The sequence below is a fragment of the Miniopterus natalensis genome, chromosome 15, assembly GCF_054644295.1.
Source record: "Miniopterus natalensis isolate mMinNat1 chromosome 15, mMinNat1.hap1, whole genome shotgun sequence".
Lineage (NCBI taxonomy): Eukaryota > Metazoa > Chordata > Mammalia > Chiroptera > Miniopteridae > Miniopterus > Miniopterus natalensis.
Window position 1 is genome coordinate 3,306,935 of NC_142095.1, and position 19,935 is coordinate 3,326,869.

The following is a 19,935-nucleotide window of genomic DNA, read 5'->3' on the forward strand; positions in this document are numbered from 1 at the left end:
TGACACAATGTGACAAAAGCTAGAACATTCTGACTTAAGAATTCTGAGCTGAGGCCCCACCCCCACCCTGAGGTCCCCATCAGTACTATGGGGGATACCGGCCCTAGGTTTCAGGGACATGTGGCTCTGGGGAGGGGGCTCTGCGAGGCACAGGCAGAGGAGAACCATCTGGAGCAGAGAGATTGCCAAGGAGCTTCTGTCCCTGGAGCGGGAGCCGAAGAACCTGGGGGAGGGGAGCTTGGGCCTGAGCCTGGGCCCCTCACCCTCTGCTGCCTTCCAGGACTGAGTGGTAAAGGAGCTTTGGCCCCGCAAAGGGGCCTCATGTCACGTACTTGGAACTGCATCCCTGGGTCAGGACTTTGTCTCAAGTTGCCACATGGAAGATTAGGAGAAAGAAGGAAGTCTTGCCTCTGAGGTGAACTAGGAGCCCAGGAGCTTCCTTCCTCGGCATCTCCCCTGCCTGCCTTTCTCCCTGGGGCTTGCACTGCCCTCAGGCTAGGGCTGGCTGAGCAGAGTGGTCACCTGGCTGGTAAGGGGAGAGGAGGCCAGCCTCGGATTGGCTCTACTGGGCTAACTGGGCCTTTATGTCTCCCAAGGGTCCCTTGGCAAACCCCTATTTCTCAGGTGGGTGGGGCCCCTGGTTTCCCACACTCTGTCACCCCCATCCAGGTCACTGGGGGCTGTGATGTGTGGTGTCGTCATGGCAATGAAGTGGGGGCAGGGCACCTAGGGCATGGAGCAAGACTATGGAAGTCACCAAGAAGGTGGGGGACCCTGATCCATCAGACCCCCAGGGCCACCCCTCAGCCGGCAGCCAGCAGCTGGGGGATGGGCTCAAAGGGTCCCAGGGACCATGGATAAACTCAGGGTCCACATACTTTAGGCAGGGATTGTCACTGTCCCCCAAAGCTGAGGCTGACATTGATGAGACCTCTGGCCCAGCCTCCCAGGCCCAAGCTCCCGAGCCCATTCATCGGCTCTTCTGGGACCTTGCTGAGGTCAGCTCACAGTGTGGCTTTGAGCAGGCCACCCAGGATGTCCTGAGACTCTCCGCCACTAGCCCATTTTCAAGCCCCATCGTGGAAGCTGAAGTGCATCTCACCATGGAGAATGAGACCCTGGCCCTCCCCTTGTGCATGCGCAGGGATAGCTCCAATGACCTGCTCCAGCATGGAATCTGCCGCTCCTGGCTTCAGGTGCAAGATGAGAGGGAGGGCAAGACTCCAGCTAAAGTCCTGGTAGGCTGGGGCAAAGGGCCCAGCAGCATCGACCAGACGGCCCCCTTAGGCAATAGGACAGGCCAACAGGTTCTCTGTTTCCCTTCAGAGGAGAATGGCATAGCTGCAGCCCAAGACCAGGGCCAGGGCAAGTGGCCAAGTCTGGCTCAGGCTCTTCCAACTCCAACTCAAGCAAATACTCCAGCTCTGAATGCCACCCCAGTGGTTGAACCTCACACCCCCAACCCCAACCAACTGACCAGTAGCACTACCATTACCAACGGCTTGTCCCAAGACTGGCTCAGGGAGTTTGGCAACCAATTGTCAGAGCTCTTGGAGCCTTCCAAAGTGGTCGCCTGCCAGGACAAAGTGAAGTCCAGTTCTCAAGAGAAGCTTGCCACTCCAGGACCCCCTCCAGGACCAATTCCGCAAGAGTCCCTAGACCATGCCCAGGAGCTCGAAGTTGTCAGAAGACAAGTGTTACCCAAGCAGCCTGAGAACCCAGCAGAGAAGTCACTGTTCAATATCTCCGAGCCAGACAACTCAACGCCAGTCTTAGGAATGCCAGGCTCCCCCAAGTCCCAGAGGTATAGCCAGGAGATCTCCAGCTCTCAGCCCGAAAAGCAGCCCCTCAATGTCAGCAACAATACCTGCTCCAGGCTGCTCTCTTCCCGCCCAGTAACCTGCCACAAGCAGTCCCCAGTCCAGTCTCCCAAAGAAGCCATGCAGAGTGCCCCCTCCAGTGCTCCTACCTGCCAGCTCCAGGGCATGGTGGAAGACCATGTGCTGGTGTTTGATATGGCCACAGGCAGCACCAGGATGGGACTGCTGTGCCATGACCCCATGGGCTCACGCGCAGTACTGGTGGGCCTCGCACCCAAACCCTCATCCATTTATGCCCCTGAAAATATGCCGTCCACTCAGCCGTTGGCCATGCCCACTGTCTCCGCTGACAGCAATCGCTCCATCTTCTGGCCCGTCACGTCAGTGCTGTCCACTCCCGTGCCTTCCAGCCTCTCATCTGGCAGCTACGGAGAGGTGGCCCTGGTTCCCAAGGAGGCTAAGCTCAACCTGGAGTCACAGGCCTCCCCTGGTACTAAGACACCCATCAGGGTGGGGATGCTCACTGGGCCCGTTCCATTGGGGATGCCCCACCAATTTGATGAGAGGACATTGAACCATGTCCATGATCCTGGCCAGTCCAAACCTGATGCTGAAAAAAATGAACCTAGTCGCACCATCTGGATGCTGGATGCTTCTGGGATGCAGGACACCTCTATGGGCCAGGCCAAGAAACTGCAGTGGATGAACTCAGAGCCGACCCCAGAGACTGCTCCTTCAGCCAAACCCCAGGAGGCATCCAAATCCCTGCTCCAGGAAGATCTAGGCAGCCACAACTGGAAAGAGGTCAATATGGCTCACCCTGACAACTCTCAGGATGAAAGCACTAGGCAGGCCCCCCTGGGTGGTCAGTCCCCACTAGCTGAGCAGCATCTCCTCTCTGAACAGCCACCTCCAACTGGTCAGCCTCCTGCTGCGCAGTACCCCTTCCCCAGGCAGACACATCCTTCTGGACAGCCCCCTCTAGCTGAGCAGCCCCCCTTTGCCAACCAGATCCCATTTCCTGGTCAGCCCCCTCTCACTGGGACCCCTCTTGCCGGGCAGCTTTCTCTCACTGGACAGCCTCCCTTTTCCCAAGAACTCATCTCCAAAGAGCCCATCCTCTCAAGAGGCCCCCTCATCACCAGAGAGGCTGGCCAGGCCTCCACCCTGTGCCAGGAAGGTGAGGCCTTGGGTCTGCCCGCCCATGTGGGGGTACTTCGGGTACCCCAGGACCTGGAAAAGGCCTGTGTCTATGTAAGCAGAGAAAAGATGGGCATCAGTGCCCCTCTAAGCTCCAGTACACATTGGCTCTCATCCTGGCAACCGGGCAGCTCTCACAGGGTCCTGGAGGAACAGCTGTCCCTGATCACATTCACCACACCTGGCACTGGCTACAAGGTCTTGCCCATGGCCATGGTGGGCACTATGCCCCAGTGTACCCGGCTCAAGCTGACAACTGAAGACAGTACAGGCCCATCAGTGGTCACGAACCTTGGTCTGCTCAGCGACACCTACTACAGCTTGCCAGTCCAGTACCCACCGCTCTGCTCCCAAGCACAGGGCCGCTGCCAGGGCAAGGCAGCTGTGGTGATCGACACAGGCACAGGCTTCACCAAGTGCGGGCTGGCGGGGGAGGACCACGTTCTCAGCGTGGTGCCCTCACGTGTCCAGCTGCTGCAGCAGCCCGCCCGGGACCAGCCCAGGTATGTGATGCCTCAGAACAGAGGGGGTGCCTACACGGTGCTGAATCGAGGAGTGGTCTCCGACTGGGATGCCCTAGAGGTGCTGTGGCAGCATCTGTTCTACTGCAAACTGGGCATGAAGCCTGAGGAGCTGGCCGTGCTTGTGGCCGACTCGCCCGTCTCACCGCGCACCAACCGGGAGAAGGTGGCCGAGATACTCTTTGAGTGTTTCCACGTGCCAGCCATGCAGACCGTGCACCAGGCCCTCTTGGCACTCTATGCTTACGGGCGCACTACTGGCCTGGTGCTGGGCAGTGGCCATGGCACCTCCTACGTGACTCCCATCCTCACCGGGGGTCTGGCCCCACTTGACACCTACAGGCTGGATGTGGCCGGCGCCGACCTCAGCGAATACCTGTCTCAGCGATTGCTGGCACGTGGCCACTCGCTGCCCGAAGCAGGGCTGGTCAACCGCATGAAAGAGACCTACTGCTACGTGGCACTGGATATGAAAGTCGAGATGGCCCACCCCAAGGCCCGGGCGCAGGTGGACTTCGTGCTTCCGGACAAGCAGGTCATCACGCTGGGCTCTGAGCGCTTTTGCTGCCCTGAAGCGCTTTTCCAGCCCCATCTGCTCGGCCTCAACCAGCCCGGCCTCCCACAGCTAGCCCTCCTAAGCATCAGCCGGCTGGAGGCCAAACAGCAGGAGCAGCTGCTGGCCAACGTGGTGCTGGACGGCGGCAGCACCCTGCTGAGCGGCTTTCCTGAGCGCTTGGGAAAGGAGCTGGGCCCTCAGGCAACTGTCCTGGGCTCCCCCCACCGCGCGGTTGCCGCGTGGCTTGGCGGCTCCATCATGGCATCCCGGGACTCCTTCCAGAGCCTGTGGCTCAGCCGCCGTGAGTACGAGGAGGAGGGCCCATGGGCCATCTACAAGTACCATCTATGAGCACATAAAAGTTCTGGTTCTGCTTACTTTGAGCACTGCGGCATGTTTTAGGCCCAGGGGTGTGTGGACAGGGCAGGGGTCCCAGCATGGGGTCAGGGATGGGGCCCTTGGCACACCTAAGGCACACCCTGCCTCTGCGCACGGGAATTCCACAGGTCCTGGCAATTCTACCCTTTCTAGAGCCCCCAGAGCCCCTTGGCATTGGCTGTGGTCTAACCTGACCTTTATTGCACCCCAAGGGCAAACAGAGAGTGGCTGCTGTGGATTTTGCCCCGTTGCCCTGGCGACAAGTGCAATTACCCTTGATTGCCAGCTGGTTGCCATGGCAATTTCAAACATAATGTAATAACCCACACAGCCTGGAGTGAGTCATGATGGGGGGCAGCCCCCTCCCCTAGCTCCAGAGCAAAAGACTATTTGCCCTCCCCCATCTTGGGCTCTATACAGGGGGCTGAGGCCAGCAACATAGACCACAGCCAAATAGTTCCAAAGATGGCTGGCGACCTGGAGCATTTGTTGCCCCCAAGGGACAGTCCCTATTAGAGTTTGGGCTTCTTGGGGTAGCTGCCCAGTAATGCAGTTACTCCTAAAGTCAGATCCTGGGCTGGAGCTCTATGCTGGGTTGGTGGAGCCCCTGTCCACCAATCAGAACATGAGGGGGTATGGATGTGCTGGCCTTCAGTGTCCTGGGGCAGGAAGTAAGGGGAGAGATAAGTCTTGGCTCCTGGGGGAGGGGGTACACCTGAGCTAGGGGATGAGACCCTGGCCTGTTTTGTAGGTTCTGTGGATACAGAGGCTCACACATTATCCTACCTCTCTGACTGCCCAGCTCAGGTGAACCAGAGCAGTCAAGTTTGGGCTCCCTTCTCCTTCTCAACCTCCCAACCCAGGCAGCTCCTGCCTGCAGGGTGGCCAGGGTATAGGCCTCCTCAGGAGATCCTCATAGAGGCTATTGGGCAATGCCAAAGCCAATGCCAATCGCCCCTGCTCTTGTCCCAAGCTCTGCCTTGTGCTTGGGCCTCCTGTCACCCCTAGAAGCCATGGTTCTTGACCTTGTCCAGCTCTGAAAGTAGGGGTAGAAATGAAGCTCTGTCACCCAAATCCATGGTCCGGGAGAGCTGGAAGCATGGCATCAGCTGGTGTTGCTACTTCCTACCCAGAGGACAGCCTCGGATCGAAGCTGAGACCATGAAGCCCTTCTCTGGCTGGAGGCTGGAGGGATAAGCTATGTCTCGGTCCCAACCCCGGGTTCTGTCTTTAGGTTGTCTTCTCCACAAAGGACAAAGACCTGGTTACATCTCCCCACCACACACACACACACACACCCCTGAGAGGACGGGGCTGCTCTAGGTGTGGAGACTAGAAGCAGCCAATAATAACATAGGGTCATCACAGTCCCTGACCACCCCCAGGCATGGTCCAGTACCTTCCCATTTCCGGCCCTCACACCCTGATTCAGTCTCCACAATCCAGAGGCCCGTGTCATGCAGGAAGGGGACCAGTGTCTCCAGGGACCAGTGTCTCCAGGGACTAGCTACCATGTCCATGCGCACATGCAAACAAGCATGCCTGGGTGCTCACAGAATGCGGACATATGTGCCCCTGGGCACCACTGCACACAGTGCTGCTGCCTTCTCCTTCAGCAGAAAAGTACACACAGACACACTCACACGTGTGCGCACACACCCTGCCACGTGCTCTCACCCACAGGCACGTGGAGTGTGCACAGGACCAAGAAGGGGTGGAGCACTGCCAGCAGCAGGCAGGGCTCTAGCAAGCCACCTCTTCCCCTGTCTATAAACCCCCTTCCAGCCTCTCCTTAGCTCAGCTGCTCCATGCCTGGATACTCATGACCTTCAGGAAAGACAGAAAACGTGTGACGTGCGTGGGGTCAGCAAGCCATTGCTCAGCTGCACCATACAACTCCCAGAAGCATTGTTTCAGGGACAGTGGGCAGACAGCAGGAAGGACTGAGTGCCAGGCCATTCATTCACTTTGCAGACAAGAGCTAAGCAGACTGAGATGAAACACAGGCTCTGCCCTGCAGACACCCAATTTGTCAGGAGATTCCTACCCAGTGGTGGGGTTGGTGCTGTGACTGAGACCACCCAAAGGTAGCATCAGGCTGGCCTGGAAGAGGTTACCCAAAGCCAGGGAAGGATGTGAAGGGCTCCTCAACACCCCCCTCCAGAGGCAGATTTTGACGGGCCTTGCTTGAGTGATCTTTTTTTTTTTTAAATATATTTTTATTGATTTCAGAGAGAGGGAGAGATAGAAACATCAATGATGAGAGAGAGTCATCCATTGGCTGCCTCCTGCACGCCCCCTGCTGGGGATTGAGCCCGAAACCTGGGCATGTGCCCTGACAGGGAATTGAACCTCGATCTCCTGGTCCTAGGTCAATGCTGAACCTCTGAGCCACACCAGCCGGGCTGAGCAGTCATTTCTCTGGCGAGCCTTCCAGCTCCAGCTCCAACTTCCTAACTTGGGGAGTCACTCACATCAGCACCCAGGAGGAGCCATGCAGGGGAGACTCAATATGGCAGAGGGTTGGAGATGACCCCTCCCAGGATGGGGTCAGAGGCTCACTGGGAGGGTTGGATTGAATGTAGCCCAGCTCCAGGCATCGAGAAGCCTAAGTCTGCCCTTCAGATAAAGGCCTCAGGGCTTGTTTGGGGAACAGGCCAAGCACTGGGTCCATGTGGTTCCCTGACAGGGGGCAGAGAAATGGCCAAGGATTCCTTTAGAGCTTCTGCCTGGTAGTTCTCTGCCTTCTCCAGTGAGGGGCTAGGTCTGTCAGCCCCCAGCCAGAGAAGCCCAGGCAGGGTAGGGCTTCGTTGTCTTGGCTTGGATCTCCAGCTGCCCTCTGGGCCTGGGCTAGGTCTGTATCCCCATAGCCCAGACCAGGCCACAGATGGTGATTCTGCTCACGAAATGTCTGAGGATGATATAACTGGGAGAAAGAAGATTCCACACCATGCCATAGGTGCTTTTTATAGTTTGGGAAATTTGGTGCCATATAGCAGGGGCAGACTGGGAGAGCCACCCTGGCCCAGGCTTGGGGATGGCAAAAGCTTTGGCCCTGTAGGAGTGGAGGTTGGGGTGGGGAGGAGATTCTGCCTGGGTGGTCTTGGAGCCCTCACTGGCCACTGGCACGCCCCCCCCCCCCCCATGTGCTTACTATTCCCAGCTAGGGGATGCTAGTCTGTAGAGCAGCTTGCCACTTGTCCTTCCAAGCAGGTTCCACCCTTTGGGTCCTGTGCTGCTCCAGGGCTCGGGCTTTCCCCACACCTCCTACTCCCCAGCCCCTGCAACGGACACAAGAAGGCCCCTCTGATCTCTGCTGCCCAGTCAGTTCGAGGGCCTAAGGGAGACTCTGAGAGCCTACCCACGGCCCGAAGGCCAGTGCCACCCGTGCCCGCTGGCCTTGGAGTGTGGGACTCAGGCTCCACCAGGGCCGGGGCGGAGCCAGCTGCGGGAGGCCCCGCCCCCAGCCCGCCCCCGGCCCGGGATGCGAAATCGGTGCAGGCGAGCGGCGGGAGATGCTGAAGGCTCGCGAGCCGGAGCGGCTGCAGCTGGCGCCGCGTCTGTCCCGCGTGCCCGGAGCGGATTCTGCCCGCCGCCCCTGGAGCCCTCGGCGCCCCGCTGAACCCGCGGTCGCTTCCTCCCCGTGATCGGCCGGCGCTGCAGGTGCGTCCCCCGAACGCACGCCGTGGTCTTGGGGGATTGGGTCTCTGGCTCGAGGGTCGGGACCCCGAGCGTGCGGGGACCCCGTGAGGACTTGGGGCCCCGGCACGGGCAGAGCACGCGGGCTCTGCAGACCTGGGGGTCGGCGTGCGGGGCTGAGCTAAAGTTCCCTGCCACCTCTGACAGCTCGGGGGGTCCCAGGGGAAGCCTCTGAGACTCAAGTCCAGGCGCATCTCCTCTACCCGGCCCCCCTCCCCCCTGCGTATCCCGGTCCCCCCGTCTCGCTAGGCTCCTAATTGTGAAAACATGAACCCGCAGACCTTCGTGGCGCCCCGTGGGGGTGGGTAGGGGCCGAGGGCAGAGCGGTCCCTCCCGACGCCCAGAGCCTCCAGCCCCTCCCAGCTACCCCCGGCCGCCTCCCTCCCGCGCAAAGCAGTCACTAATTTCCATGACAACGGAGAGTTTTTTGTGGTCTTTTTTTTTTTTTTTTATGGAAGACAACCTGGAGGGGGCTGGGCGGGGCTGCCGGAAGGGGGGAGGGGGCTCCAAGCCCCTGGGGACCAGCAGCCCCCCGAGCCGAGATCCAGCTTCCAAGCCTCAACGTGGGGCTCAGCTGGGGGTCCAGGGCTCCGACTGGGCGCTGGGCGGTGGGGGTGGGGGACGCACATGTTTCTGCCGGGAGGTGCGGGGCTTGGTGCTCACACGTGTGCCTCCCGCATGTGTGTCGCTGTGCCAGCGGGGGCGAGTCAGCTGCACTGGGGAAGGGGGTCAGGGTGGCCCCGCGGTGGGAAGCGGGGCCCCGGGCTGGGGGGAGGTGGACAGTGAGCCAGTGCGCCTCTGCCCTCCCCAGCCTGTGGCGTTTGGCAGAGACCCTAGGCTCTCCCAGCCCCCCCAGCTCTGCAAACTGCTTTTGTCCGCACCTCCTAGGCAGAGCCTGCTCCACAGATTCTCTCTCAGGGAGCAGGCCCTCTGTCCCTCACCCAAAGCTCAGTCTGCAGCAGGCCAGCCTCTCCACCGCCACCCTCCTCCAAGGCCCAGGCTTTGAGCCCTCCAAGGACCACCAAGGGAGACACCCCTCCCCCCAGCTGATTCCTGTCAGCTTTAGCCACCTGCTGGGCCCCAGTTTCCTCAACTGGGATATTGGTGTCTCCACTTCTCTCTGTGTCAGGCTAGGCCCTGGGGTGTGTGGACCCCCAGGTGTCATGGGCTGCTTTCCCATATCTGCAGCTGGCCCTCTTCTCCAGCCCATGTCCTGGCCACAGAGGCCGTGATCTCCATCCAAGGAAACTGAGGCAAGAGGAGGCGGGGCTGTGCAGTTATCCTGTTTCTAGGTTGTTCAGGGTGCTGTTTCTGGTTCCCCTGACAGGATGCACTGTTGGGAGGGGGATAGCAGTGGCAGAGAATTAGGCTGAGCTGCAAGAGGGGCCCTGGGGACCCAAGGCCTGGAGAGGATAGCAGAGGGGGGAGGCGTGTGGCTGGGGAGTCCTGGCAGAGCTTGGCCAGCTGAGAGGAGGGGCTGTAAAAGGAAGCAGCCAGGTCTCCAAGGTTCATTTCCATCCCTCACACTCTACCTTCCACATGTGGCACTTGCCTTACCTAAGCTGGGTGATGACAGGGAGGGGGCTGAGGAATGGCTTTGACTTAGGGGACTGCAACAGCTGGCCAGTTCCCGGGGGGTAAGGCTGTGCCTCCCACATCAAATTAGGGGGGCACAGGAGAGTTCAGTCTCAAAGGTCCAGGCACCCGGGCAGCTCCTAGCCCAGGTGTTCAGAGCACACGGTCATGGAGGCCTTAGGGCTCTGCTGAGCACCCATAGGCCCCTTCAGAACCCCCTGCCCACCTTCCCCTCGTGTATCCTGTGGCTGCTCCCTTTTCACTCCATTGCCTCCCTCTTTGCTCCCTTCCTTTGCAGGTTGTGCCTTTGTCTCTCTGTGTCCCTGTCCCACTCTCTCTTTTTAAAAGTCTCTCGGCGCCCCCACTTCCCCATCCTTGACAGGGACCAGGGTCACCGAACTGGAGGGGAAGGAACCTGGCTCAAACCTCAGGAATTCTTGGAGAGGGGTTTGGCCAATACCTTTCCCCTCCCCCTCCCCTTGTTTTAAAACTTCCATCACCATAGCAACCCTTTGCTCCCTGAGACTTCCCCTGCATTTCCCCTCCTCCACCCACCAGGAAGCAGGGCACCCAGTGGGTTTTCTTTCAGGGGTTTAAAGATTGGGACCCCTTGGCTCTGCCAGCCAGTTGAGAACTGAACTTCCTAGAAGCAGTACCGAACCCTATGCCACCCCTGAGACTGGAGAGGCCCCTCTCTCCATGCTCCCTCATTAGATGGGAGAGTCAGCAGCAGGAAATATGGACAGTGGTTTAGCTAGGGCCTGAGGCTGAGCTAGGACACCTCCCTGCCCTTTCCCTGAAGCAGCTGGATGGTGGGCTAGAAGCTTGGCTCCACCTCCAGACACCAGACCCTGAGCGCGAGGTCTCTATTTCCGTTGGCCCCGCAGGTGAGGCCTTAGCTGTGGGCCCTGCAAGGCTTGTGCCCAGCCCCAGTCCCCGACAGGAGAGCAGGGAAGGGAAGGGAGTGCCTGCAGGCTGGTGTTCACAGATGCCACTAAATCGGGAGGTGTTGCCCACAGTTGTTGGGAGGTAGCTGGAGGCCTCCTGGGCCCCTCCTAGCCTTCCTAGGATTGCTGTAAGCTGCGGAACCCCACATACAGAGGAGCAGGGTGGCAGGAAACTTCTGTTTCTTGCTACGAAAGGTGGGGCCTGAACCAGGCTGACCCTTGTGAAAAGGAGGGGACAGGACTCCCATGTGGGACTTCTGGACCTCTGGAGCTGGCCTCTGTCTCACTCTGGCTTTCCCTAGGTCAGACTTGCCTTAGCCTGCAGCAGGGCCCTTAGGGAACCCTTTACTACCGGGTCACCTGCAATCAGCAGCTTCCTCAGGGCTGCCTAAGGCTCCACTGCCTGAGCCCAGGGGTCAGACTGAGCAGAGCTTGGCCCTCAGGCTCCCTTAGAGCTAGCTGGAGGGCAGTGCCAGTGCCAGGCTCTGCATTCCCTGTGCACACCATTCGGCTCTGCAGAGAATGGGAGAAGGCACGTTCTAAGGAAATGGCTGCTCTGGGGCTCCTGTGCCCTCCCATGTCCCAGTGAGGACCTGAGGCCGAACCCTGGTTCCCTGTCGCTGGAAGGAGAGCTCCCTGCTGTTGGGTGTTGAGTCTGGGCTGTCTGGGCCACAGGGGTGAGAAATACAAACCTTTTCTGCCTGGCCTTCCAGTTCTTGAAGCTGTCCCTTGGCTGTTTTTCCCAGCTCTGGGGCCAGCCCCCTCCCCCGTTATTGCAGGCAGGTGCTAGGGGCTTGGTGCACCAGCAGCCTCCCAGGCGGCGGCAGTGGGTGGCAGATGACAGCATGGTGGGGGTGGAGGGGACCAAGGCGCTAATCCACAGGGCCCCCTTTCTTCTCTCTTCACCCTGAGGCCAGGTTGGGGGTGGAAGCAAGTGAGCAGAGTTAGGTGAGGAGAAGCAGCGACTGACCGGGACCAGGGCAGCCTGGGTAGTGGGCAGGCAGCTGTCTCTCCCTGTCCACGAGGCTCTAAGACATGGCTTCAGGCTGGTGTGACTGGGCAGAGGCCGGGCTTCTGTGATGGAGACAGACCTCAAGAGCAGCCCTGGGTCCCTGTGGGCACAAGTGCATGTGCATGGCCAGAAGCTGGGCCAAGATCAGGGACAGGCATATACAAAACCTCGCAGCCCAGCCGCGGTTTTTCAGAGCAGGGGGCCGTGAGGCGGGGTGGGGGAAGGTGGAGGTTGCCGAAGGGATTTCAGAGAAGGGCCATTTTGAGTCTGGAGCATCAGGATTGTTTTAGACAATCTGTTGCACAACCAACCTTGTCAGAAATCACAGTGAAAGAAGAGATTCAGCCCTGGTGCCGGCACCCGGCTCAGGTGGAGGCTGCTCCACAGGGAGGCCAAGACAGGCAGTGCCCACATTTCCTGCCACTGAGTGGACACTGTTGTTGCTGGCAAGTCACCTGTTGGATGTTTAGGCAGTTGCTGTTTTTTTTTATGGTATAAATAACTCTGGCGTGACAAATAGGATACCGCTGGGAGACTGGGGGGAAGGGCATTCCTGCTAGAGGGAACGGTGTAGGCAAAGCCACAGAGCTGAGACACAGGTCCCTTCCAGCCCTCCCGCGGACTCGCTTCCAGCCAGGGAAGGGAATCCTGCACACAGAGGGACGGATGCAGCCCCTCCCCGATTGTTAGGGCACAGAGATGGGTGGCCGGCAGGGGTGGGTGGCTGTGCCTCTGCCGTCAGCTGTCAGAGTGGGATTCCAGCCACATGCTCCTCCCCGGCAGACGCAGGAGCAGGGCTGGGACTGTGGTGCAAAGACACGCAGTCGGGGATGATCTTCAGAGCTTCTCCTTTTCACCTCTGCAGTGCCTCCCTCACAAGATGGCTTAAGCCCTGGCTTAACTCACACTGATGAAATCCCCTTGCAGTCCCTGAGCCCAAACAGCCCAGATGAGGGAATGATGGAACCTGTTCCCTGATGCTGAGGGCAAATTTGAGGGAGAACTTGCAGGACTGTGACCGCTGGGAAGTGGGTGGCCTCTGCCTGGGAGGAATCAAGCAGCAGCCAGGGCTGGCCATGGAGCTTGTGTGGGTCCTGGCCTTTGATTCCAGCTGGCAGAGTCCCTCTGACCCAAGCTCCTTCCTCTGGTGGTGGCTTCCTCCCTTCACTACCCTGTGGCTGTGAGTGACTCCAGGTAGGGGATCATCTAGGTCGTCAGGGCCCCAGTCAGGCCCTGTGAGCAGCCAGCAGAGCCAGAGCAGGTGGACTACAGCCTCAGGGCAGAGTTGGCTGTAGCCCTGGTGGCCAGGCATTATGGAGGAAGACTCTGGGTCAGCTCTGCAAAGGTCCCAACACTGTCACCAACTCTCCTCCCGACACTTACGTCTGAGCAAGGGCTATGAGTGCCTTTCCTTTGGGCGATGGAGCACTGCAGGTGGCATGCCCCAGGAGCCAGAGTGCCTGGACCCCACTGCAGTCAGCTGCATGTGTTCACTCTTGTGCCTGGAACACCCCTGGCCAGGGGCCTCTGCCCTGGACCTGACTGCCCAGGTCTCCTGTGGGCCCTGGCAATGAGCACTAGGCAGGCCTGCCTTGTCTTCCAGACCATTGCCCCTGCATGCCTCCTGGCAAATCCTTCCTCTCTAAGGCCTGGCCCTAAGCTGCTTCTTCCTCAGAGCCTTTCCTCACTTCTCTACCTGGATGGGAGTTCTCCTTCTGAAGAATCTCCCTAGCACTGTGCCTGAATGCAGTATTTATTACGTCAATAAAAGTAACCATAGTAAAAATCCTAACAGAAAGTTCTTGAACAAAAGATATAAACCTGCCCCTCTGACACCAATTCTTTGCCCCAAAGAGAATTCTTACTTTCTTGATTGTCCTTCCAGAACAGGATTATATGAACTTTAAAAGTTTAGCCCCGGTCAATGTTGCTCAGTTGGTTGAGTGTCATCCCATGCATTTAAAGTTTGCCAGTTTGATTCCCAGTCAGGGCCGACACCCGGGTTGCCAGGTTGATCCCTGGTCGGGTGCATGCAGAGGCAACTGATCGATGTTTCTCTCTCTCTCCCTCTCCCTTTCTCTTTGTCTAAAAAAGTCAATTAAAACATTTTTTAAAAAAGAGTAAAAGAAGTGATGTATTTTTAAAAAAACCTTTAAAATATTTACCCTGATAGAAGCACCCTTTACCCGCCACTCTGTTCCTTCCTTGTTCACTTCATGACAAATCTCAGAGACCATCCACAGCAGCATATTTCAATCTACTTTATTCTGTTTTAAGGAAATATATCTTTACTGTTTTCAGAGAGAGGGAGAGAGGGAGAGACAGAAACATCAATGATGAGAGAGTTGTCATTGCTCGGCTGCCTCCTGCACACCCCCGACTGGAGATTGAGCCCGCAACCCCGGCATGTGCCCTGACCGGGAATCGAGCTGCAATCTCCTGGATCCTAGGTCGACGCTCAACCGCTGAGCCACGCCTGGCCGGGCAATCTACTTTATTCTTTTTAATAACTACCAAGTATTCTTTAGTTTGGGTGGCCATAATTTTTAAAAATTGATTTTAGAGAGAGGAAGGGAGAGAGAAACATCGATTCGTTGTTCCACGTACTGATGCATTCATTGGTTGATTCTTGTATGTGTCCTGACTGAGGATCGAACCCACAACCTTGGCACATTGGGATGATGCTCTAACCAACTGAGCAACTTGGCCAGGGCTGGGCGGCCATAATTTTATTAACATTTTTTGTGAAATATAACAAAATTTAGGAATGTGCCAAAACTTTTATGTACATTTTTACAAATTATTATAAAGCTGTGAAACCACCACTTAGGTTCAGAAACAGGCCCAACAGAATCCTCCAGGTGTACTGACTCAATCACAGCTCCTTTCTTTCTCTTAGAAGGACTCGGGGTGTTTATTTCCTAGCATTTCTTTGTAGTTTTGCCAGTATGTTTATATCCTTAAACAGCATAGGTTAGTTCTGCCTGTTTTGAGCTTTACATCGATTCTATATAACATTGATTATAGATTATATAATCAGTATATATATTTATTTGTGTCTTTTTCACTCAACACTGTTTGTGAGCTTCACCTTGTGGTTGGGTGTAGCTATAGTTATGTCATTTCCATTGTTGTGTAATATGATGTTGTGTGATCATATCACAGTACATACACAATATCACAATGTTGATGGATATTCGGGCTGTGTCTAGTTTTTGGCAATCATGAATATTGGACCTGTGAGCATTCTTGTATGAGTATCCTGATGCACAAATATATGCATTTCTGTAGGGCATTTATTTGGCAGTGCAATTGCTGGTTCAGAGGATTTATTTGACTTCTATAGTTTTAGCAAACTGGTGTCCAAAGGGGAGACTTGCCCTCCACCAGCAGTGCTCATGTTCTCTCCTCTTTGCCAACACTTGGTATCATCAGATTTTCAGAGATGACTAGCTGAGTGGGTAGTTACAGCCCTTTTCATCTGTAAAATAGCTGAAATGTAAAGAAATCATTTGATCAATCTTTTCAGTGTGTATACTATAAAGTGATTCCCTTATCTATCAATTTAATACATTTTTCATAAGTGGGGGTTGTTGTAGTTCAGGCAGCCAAGCTGAGTGGCCGGAGGTATGGCCAGAAAAGCAGGGGTAGAGTCTGAGTCTGACCTCACCCTCTGGCCCTTCCTGCCTCAGACTCTGCCTCTGGCTTGGCCTGAGCCAGCCTGGGTCTCCCAGAGTGTAGTGGGGAGAACTGGGGAGCGGTACAGCTGAGCCAGACCCTGTCCTGCCCACAGCTCAGAGCCTGGCAATGCCGTTTGGGTGCGTGACTCTGGGTGACAAGAAGAACTATAACCAGCCGTCAGAGGTGACTGACAGATATGATTTGGGACAGGTCATCAAAACGTGAGTGCCGGTCTGTGGGCAGGGCTGGGAAAGGGGACTGGAGTGCGGCACTTGCTGAGGCCAGGGCTGAGCGGGGTGCCTGCTGCAGGGAGGAGTTCTGTGAGATCTTCCGGGCCAAGGACAAGACGACAGGCAAGCTGCACACCTGCAAGAAGTTCCAGAAGCGGGATGGCCGCAAGGTGCGGAAGGCAGCCAAGAACGAGATAGGCATCCTCAAGATGTGAGTGTGAGGCCTGGGGCTGGGAAGGGTGGCAGGTAGCAGGGCAGGGGCCTCAAGCGGTACCCGCCTCTGGCCAGTTAGTGTGCTGTGGCCCACAGTGGCAGCCAGAGCCTCTCTGAGTGGTTCACTCAGCTCTAACCATTGGCTCTTCTCTCTGCTGCCAGGGTGAAACACCCCAACATCTTGCAACTGGTAGATGTCTTTGTGACCCGCAAGGAGTACTTCATCTTCCTGGAGCTGTGAGTGTGGGCCTGGGGTCCCAGGATCCTTCCACCCTCTACAGCCAGGGAAAGCCCCTTTCTTGGACCCTTGGGGTCCCAGTCTTTGTTCCTTGCCCAGCCAGCTACCTGGTGTAGGTAGCCTGCCCAAGTGCTCCTGCCCCACCCCTGGTCCTGCCCACGCCGCGCTCAGGGGCTGGTGTCCCTCAGGGCCACGGGGAGGGAGGTGTTTGACTGGATCCTGGACCAGGGCTACTACTCGGAACGAGACACGAGCAACGTGGTGCGGCAGGTCCTGGAGGCCGTGGCCTACCTGCACTCGCTCAAGATCGTGCACAGGAACCTCAAGGTGAGGACTGGAACCAGTCAAAGGGTCAGTTGGCAGCTGGCCTGGGTGGGCAGTGCTTTGGGGCCTCGGCCCAGCCTCTGAGGTCCTCTCCTCATGGAGTCTTCTGCCCACCCACAGCTGGAGAACCTGGTTTATTACAACAGGCTGAAGAACTCCAAGATTGTCATCAGTGACTTCCACCTGGCTAAGCTAGAGAATGGCCTCATCAAGGAGCCCTGTGGGACCCCCGAGTACCTGGGCAAGCAGAAGGGGGGGCAGTGGTGGGGGGGGATGGCCTTCAGTGGCTCTGGGTAGGGAGGAAGTCCCCAGGAAGTGGGTGTGAGTGGTACCAGGCCTGGCAGGCCCGATACTGACCAGCCAGTCGGAACTGTACCTGCAGCCCCGGAGGTGGTCGGCCGGCAGCGGTATGGGCGCCCTGTGGACTGCTGGGCCATCGGAGTCATCATGTACATCCTGTGAGTGGACAGGCGAACCAAGAGGCTTACAGCCGGGTGGGGGAGGGCCTGCGCCCGCGGCCTCCTGGGTGACGTTGCCCTTGGGCTCTCATGCAGGCTTTCGGGGAACCCACCTTTCTATGAGGAGGTGGAGGAAGACGACTATGAGAACCATGACAAGAATCTCTTCCGCAAGATCCTGGCTGGCGACTATGAATTCGATTCTCCGTACTGGGATGACATTTCACAGGCGGGTGAGGAGACGCCCAGCATCTGGGCGGAGTGAAGGGCTGGTGCGGGGGACCTGTCATCAGCCTCCTCTGCTGGACTCTGCTCCGACCCCCCAGCCCATCCATCACCTCTAGACAGTGAGATGGGTGCCATGCCTAGCCTCTCCCTGGCTTTGTCCCCAGCCAAAGACCTGGTCACAAGGCTGATGGAGGTGGAGCAAGACCAGCGGATCACCGCAGAAGAGGCCATCTCCCACGAGTGGTGAGCAGGGCCCAAGGAAGATGGGAGAGGCTGGGCCTCTGTCCTTCTCACGCCTCGAAGCCCCCGTCCTGAGGCCTTGGGTGGGGGTTTGGGAGCAGCCAGAGCTCAGGAGGTCTGCCTGGAAATCCCTGGATCTTACAAGGAAAAGGGCTGGGCAGAGTCTCCATGAAGGCCGTACTTAAGATCCGACACATTTGTACCCTTTTCAGGATTTCTGGCAATGCTGCCTCTGATAAGAACATCAAGGATGGTGTCTGTGCCCAGATTGAAAAGAACTTTGCCAGGGCTAAGTGGAAGGTAAGGCATAGATGGCTCGCTTTCCTGGAACGATCCCAAGTGTTCCTCTGGCAGCCACAGCTTCTTGCCTGCATCACACACAGGCTTCTCTCCACCCGCAGTGTAGCTATAGCCGCTTACTTCAGTGGGTGTGCTGAGCAGCTGGGTGCCCAGCCCTGGGTGACCAGAGGCAGCCAGGGGCACTATGGGGTGGTCTGGGTTTGGCCTTTGCTGAGGGATGGATTCAGCTTCTGTTAAGCCTCACTCTAAGCCTCTCTCACTACCCTCCCTTCAGAAAGCTGTCCGAGTGACCACTCTCATGAAACGGCTCCGGGCGCCAGAGCAGTCCAGCACAGCTGCAGCCCAGTCTGCCCCAGCCACAGACACTGCCACTCCTGGGGCTGCAGGCGGGGCCACAGCTGCAAGTGGAGCTGCCCCAGCTCTTGGGGGCAGTGCCACTTCAGCCACAGCAGGTGATGCTGCTCTTGCTGCAAAGAGTGATAGTGTAGTCCCTGCAGACCGTAGTGCCACCCCAGCCACAGATGGCAGTGTCACCCCAGCCACAGATGGGAGTGTCACCCCAGCCACCGATGGGAGCATGACCCCAGCCACCGATGGGAGCGTCACCCCAGCCACTGACAGGAGCGCTACTCCAGCCACTGATGGGAGAGCCACACCAGCCACGGAAGAGAGCACTGTGCCCACCAGCCAAAACAGTGCCACCCCTGAGCCGGCTTTGGCCCAGCCGGACAGCATAGCCCCAGGGGGCCCAACAGGCCAGGCTCCACCCACTAGTAAAGGGGAAGAGGCTGCTGGCTCTGCCGAGGCTCGGAGGGAGGAGACCAGCTGAGTGGGCAGGCTGGTGGGGGGCGGGGGCGGGAAGGAGGGTGGGAGAGTGGATGAGGGGCTTTTCACTGTACATAGAGTCACTGGCATGATGCCCTCGCTCCCCTCCCAGCCTCTGCCTCTCAATGTGGGGCATGTCTGGGGGCCACGGGAGAGCAGTCTCATCTCCTGTGTGTATGTGTGTGAGTGGTGGGAAAGCCAGAGGCAGGACCGGCCCCAGCCCCTGCATGGATTCCTCGTGGCTTTTCTGTCTTTCGCTAGCTTCACCAGTTTTGTTCCTGTGGGATGCTGCTCTAGGGATACTCAGGAGGTCCCTGCTCCCCTTCCCTTCTGCCTCACAATCCCCCCCAGGCAGGCCCTGCAGGTCCCATTCTCTCCCAGGCCCTAAACTTGGGTGGCCTTGCCCTGAGAGCTGGTCCTCCAGCGAGGCCCTGTCAGCGGTCTTAGGCTTCTACACGTGAAGGTATGTGCCTGTGGTATGTGGGCTACTCTAGGAGTGGACACAGGCCAGTATAGAGAATGCAAAAATCTGGAGCAGTATGCTTTAAGACAAGACTGGTCGTATGGCTGGGGCACTGCTTGGTAGCTGTGGGGGTCCTCAGAAATGAAAACGAGTGAGGAGGGTAGAAGCTTCCATCTTTGTCCCTGGGAAGCCCCTCCCAAGACCCTTGTGCTATTTCCTGCCTCCTGGGTCCTGCAGTGGGTTGCCCTGTGCCCTGAGTCCATGAGCCTGTACGGGGAAGGAGAAGAAAGTATGTGGCAATGAGAACTGGGAGGACAGTGCAGGCCCAGCACCTAGTGCACCAGCCTTGCTGGGTCCTTACCATTAGCCAAACAGGAAGGGCTGATGTCCCCTGGCCCTTCCCAGATGGCCACCCTCCAGATCAGTTTACAGTCTTCTCCATCCCGGGGGCCTGCTGCATGGCAGTGTCCCACAGTCTGATTTGGGGGTATGCCCTTCATGGGCAGATTTTCTCTCTCCCATTTCAACAACAAAAAAGAGAGGAGCCTCTGTTATGTCTGACCCACTGCCCCTTCTATCGGGGCTTAGAGAGAGGCCCAGGTGCCTCTGAGCCATGCTGAGTTCCTTTGCTGGGATGAGGAAGTGGAATAAGACTCCCTAGTTTCCTGATGGAGGCTCCTGGCAGGTGCCCTTTGTCAGACCCCACCACAGCCTGGGCAGGCAGCCACTCTGGTCCCGGCCCTTGCTCAGCACTCTGGTGGCGGGCGGTCCTGCCCTTCTCCCTGCATGCCTGTGGGTCTGCTCTGGTGTTTGAAGATCAGTGGGCTAACTGTGCCTGCTGAACCTGGCAAATAAATGTCACCCTGCCAAAGCCTCTGGCCACCCTCTCACCTTTGCTTCCTCTGTCTTACTGGGGAGGGGCCCCTGGAAGGCAGTGGGGAGGGGAGAGGCTGGAAGCTGGTTAAGAGGTGGCGGCCTGTGTTTAATGCCACGTGGCTTGCTTGGGTAGAAAGTGCAAGCATCCTCA

At 57.7% G+C, this 19,935-nt stretch overlaps 2 protein-coding genes across 2 annotated transcripts; both read left to right on the top strand.

Moving 5' to 3' along the window:
* Positions 1-746: 746 nt before the first annotated feature.
* On the top strand, positions 747-4,448 carry LOC107529368 (uncharacterized). The gene is made up of 2 exons (XM_087824563.1): positions 747-2,709; positions 2,782-4,448. Exons 1-2 carry the CDS (start codon positions 747-749, stop codon positions 4,446-4,448), a joined length of 3,630 nt encoding a protein of 1,209 aa, XP_087680689.1.
* A 3,623-nt stretch (positions 4,449-8,071) lies between these two features.
* CAMKV (CaM kinase like vesicle associated) lies at positions 8,072-18,466 on the top strand. The gene is made up of 11 exons (XM_016202731.2): positions 8,072-8,138; positions 15,502-15,610; positions 15,699-15,830; positions 15,995-16,069; positions 16,259-16,397; positions 16,515-16,635; positions 16,777-16,852; positions 16,949-17,085; positions 17,245-17,323; positions 17,533-17,620; positions 17,895-18,466. Exons 2-11 carry the CDS (start codon positions 15,516-15,518, stop codon positions 18,447-18,449), a joined length of 1,497 nt encoding a protein of 498 aa, XP_016058217.2. The 5' UTR covers positions 8,072-8,138; positions 15,502-15,515; the 3' UTR covers positions 18,450-18,466.
* Positions 18,467-19,935: the final 1,469 nt, after the last annotated feature.

Excerpts from the sequence above, each read along its gene's own strand:
- LOC107529368 (XM_087824563.1), top strand. The coding sequence starts at position 747 with ATGGAAGTCACCAAGAAGGTGGGGGACCCTGATCCATCAGACCCCCAG. Across the intron at positions 2,710-2,781 it reads GTCCCCACTAGCTGAGCAGC|ATCCTTCTGGACAGCCCCCT; the intron begins ATCTCCTCTCTG and ends CCAGGCAGACAC.
- CAMKV (XM_016202731.2), top strand. The coding sequence starts at position 15,516 with ATGCCGTTTGGGTGCGTGACTCTGGGTGACAAGAAGAACTATAACCAG. Across the intron at positions 16,853-16,948 it reads GGAGTCATCATGTACATCCT|GCTTTCGGGGAACCCACCTT; the intron begins GTGAGTGGACAG and ends GCTCTCATGCAG. Across the intron at positions 17,324-17,532 it reads GAGGCCATCTCCCACGAGTG|GATTTCTGGCAATGCTGCCT; the intron begins GTGAGCAGGGCC and ends TACCCTTTTCAG.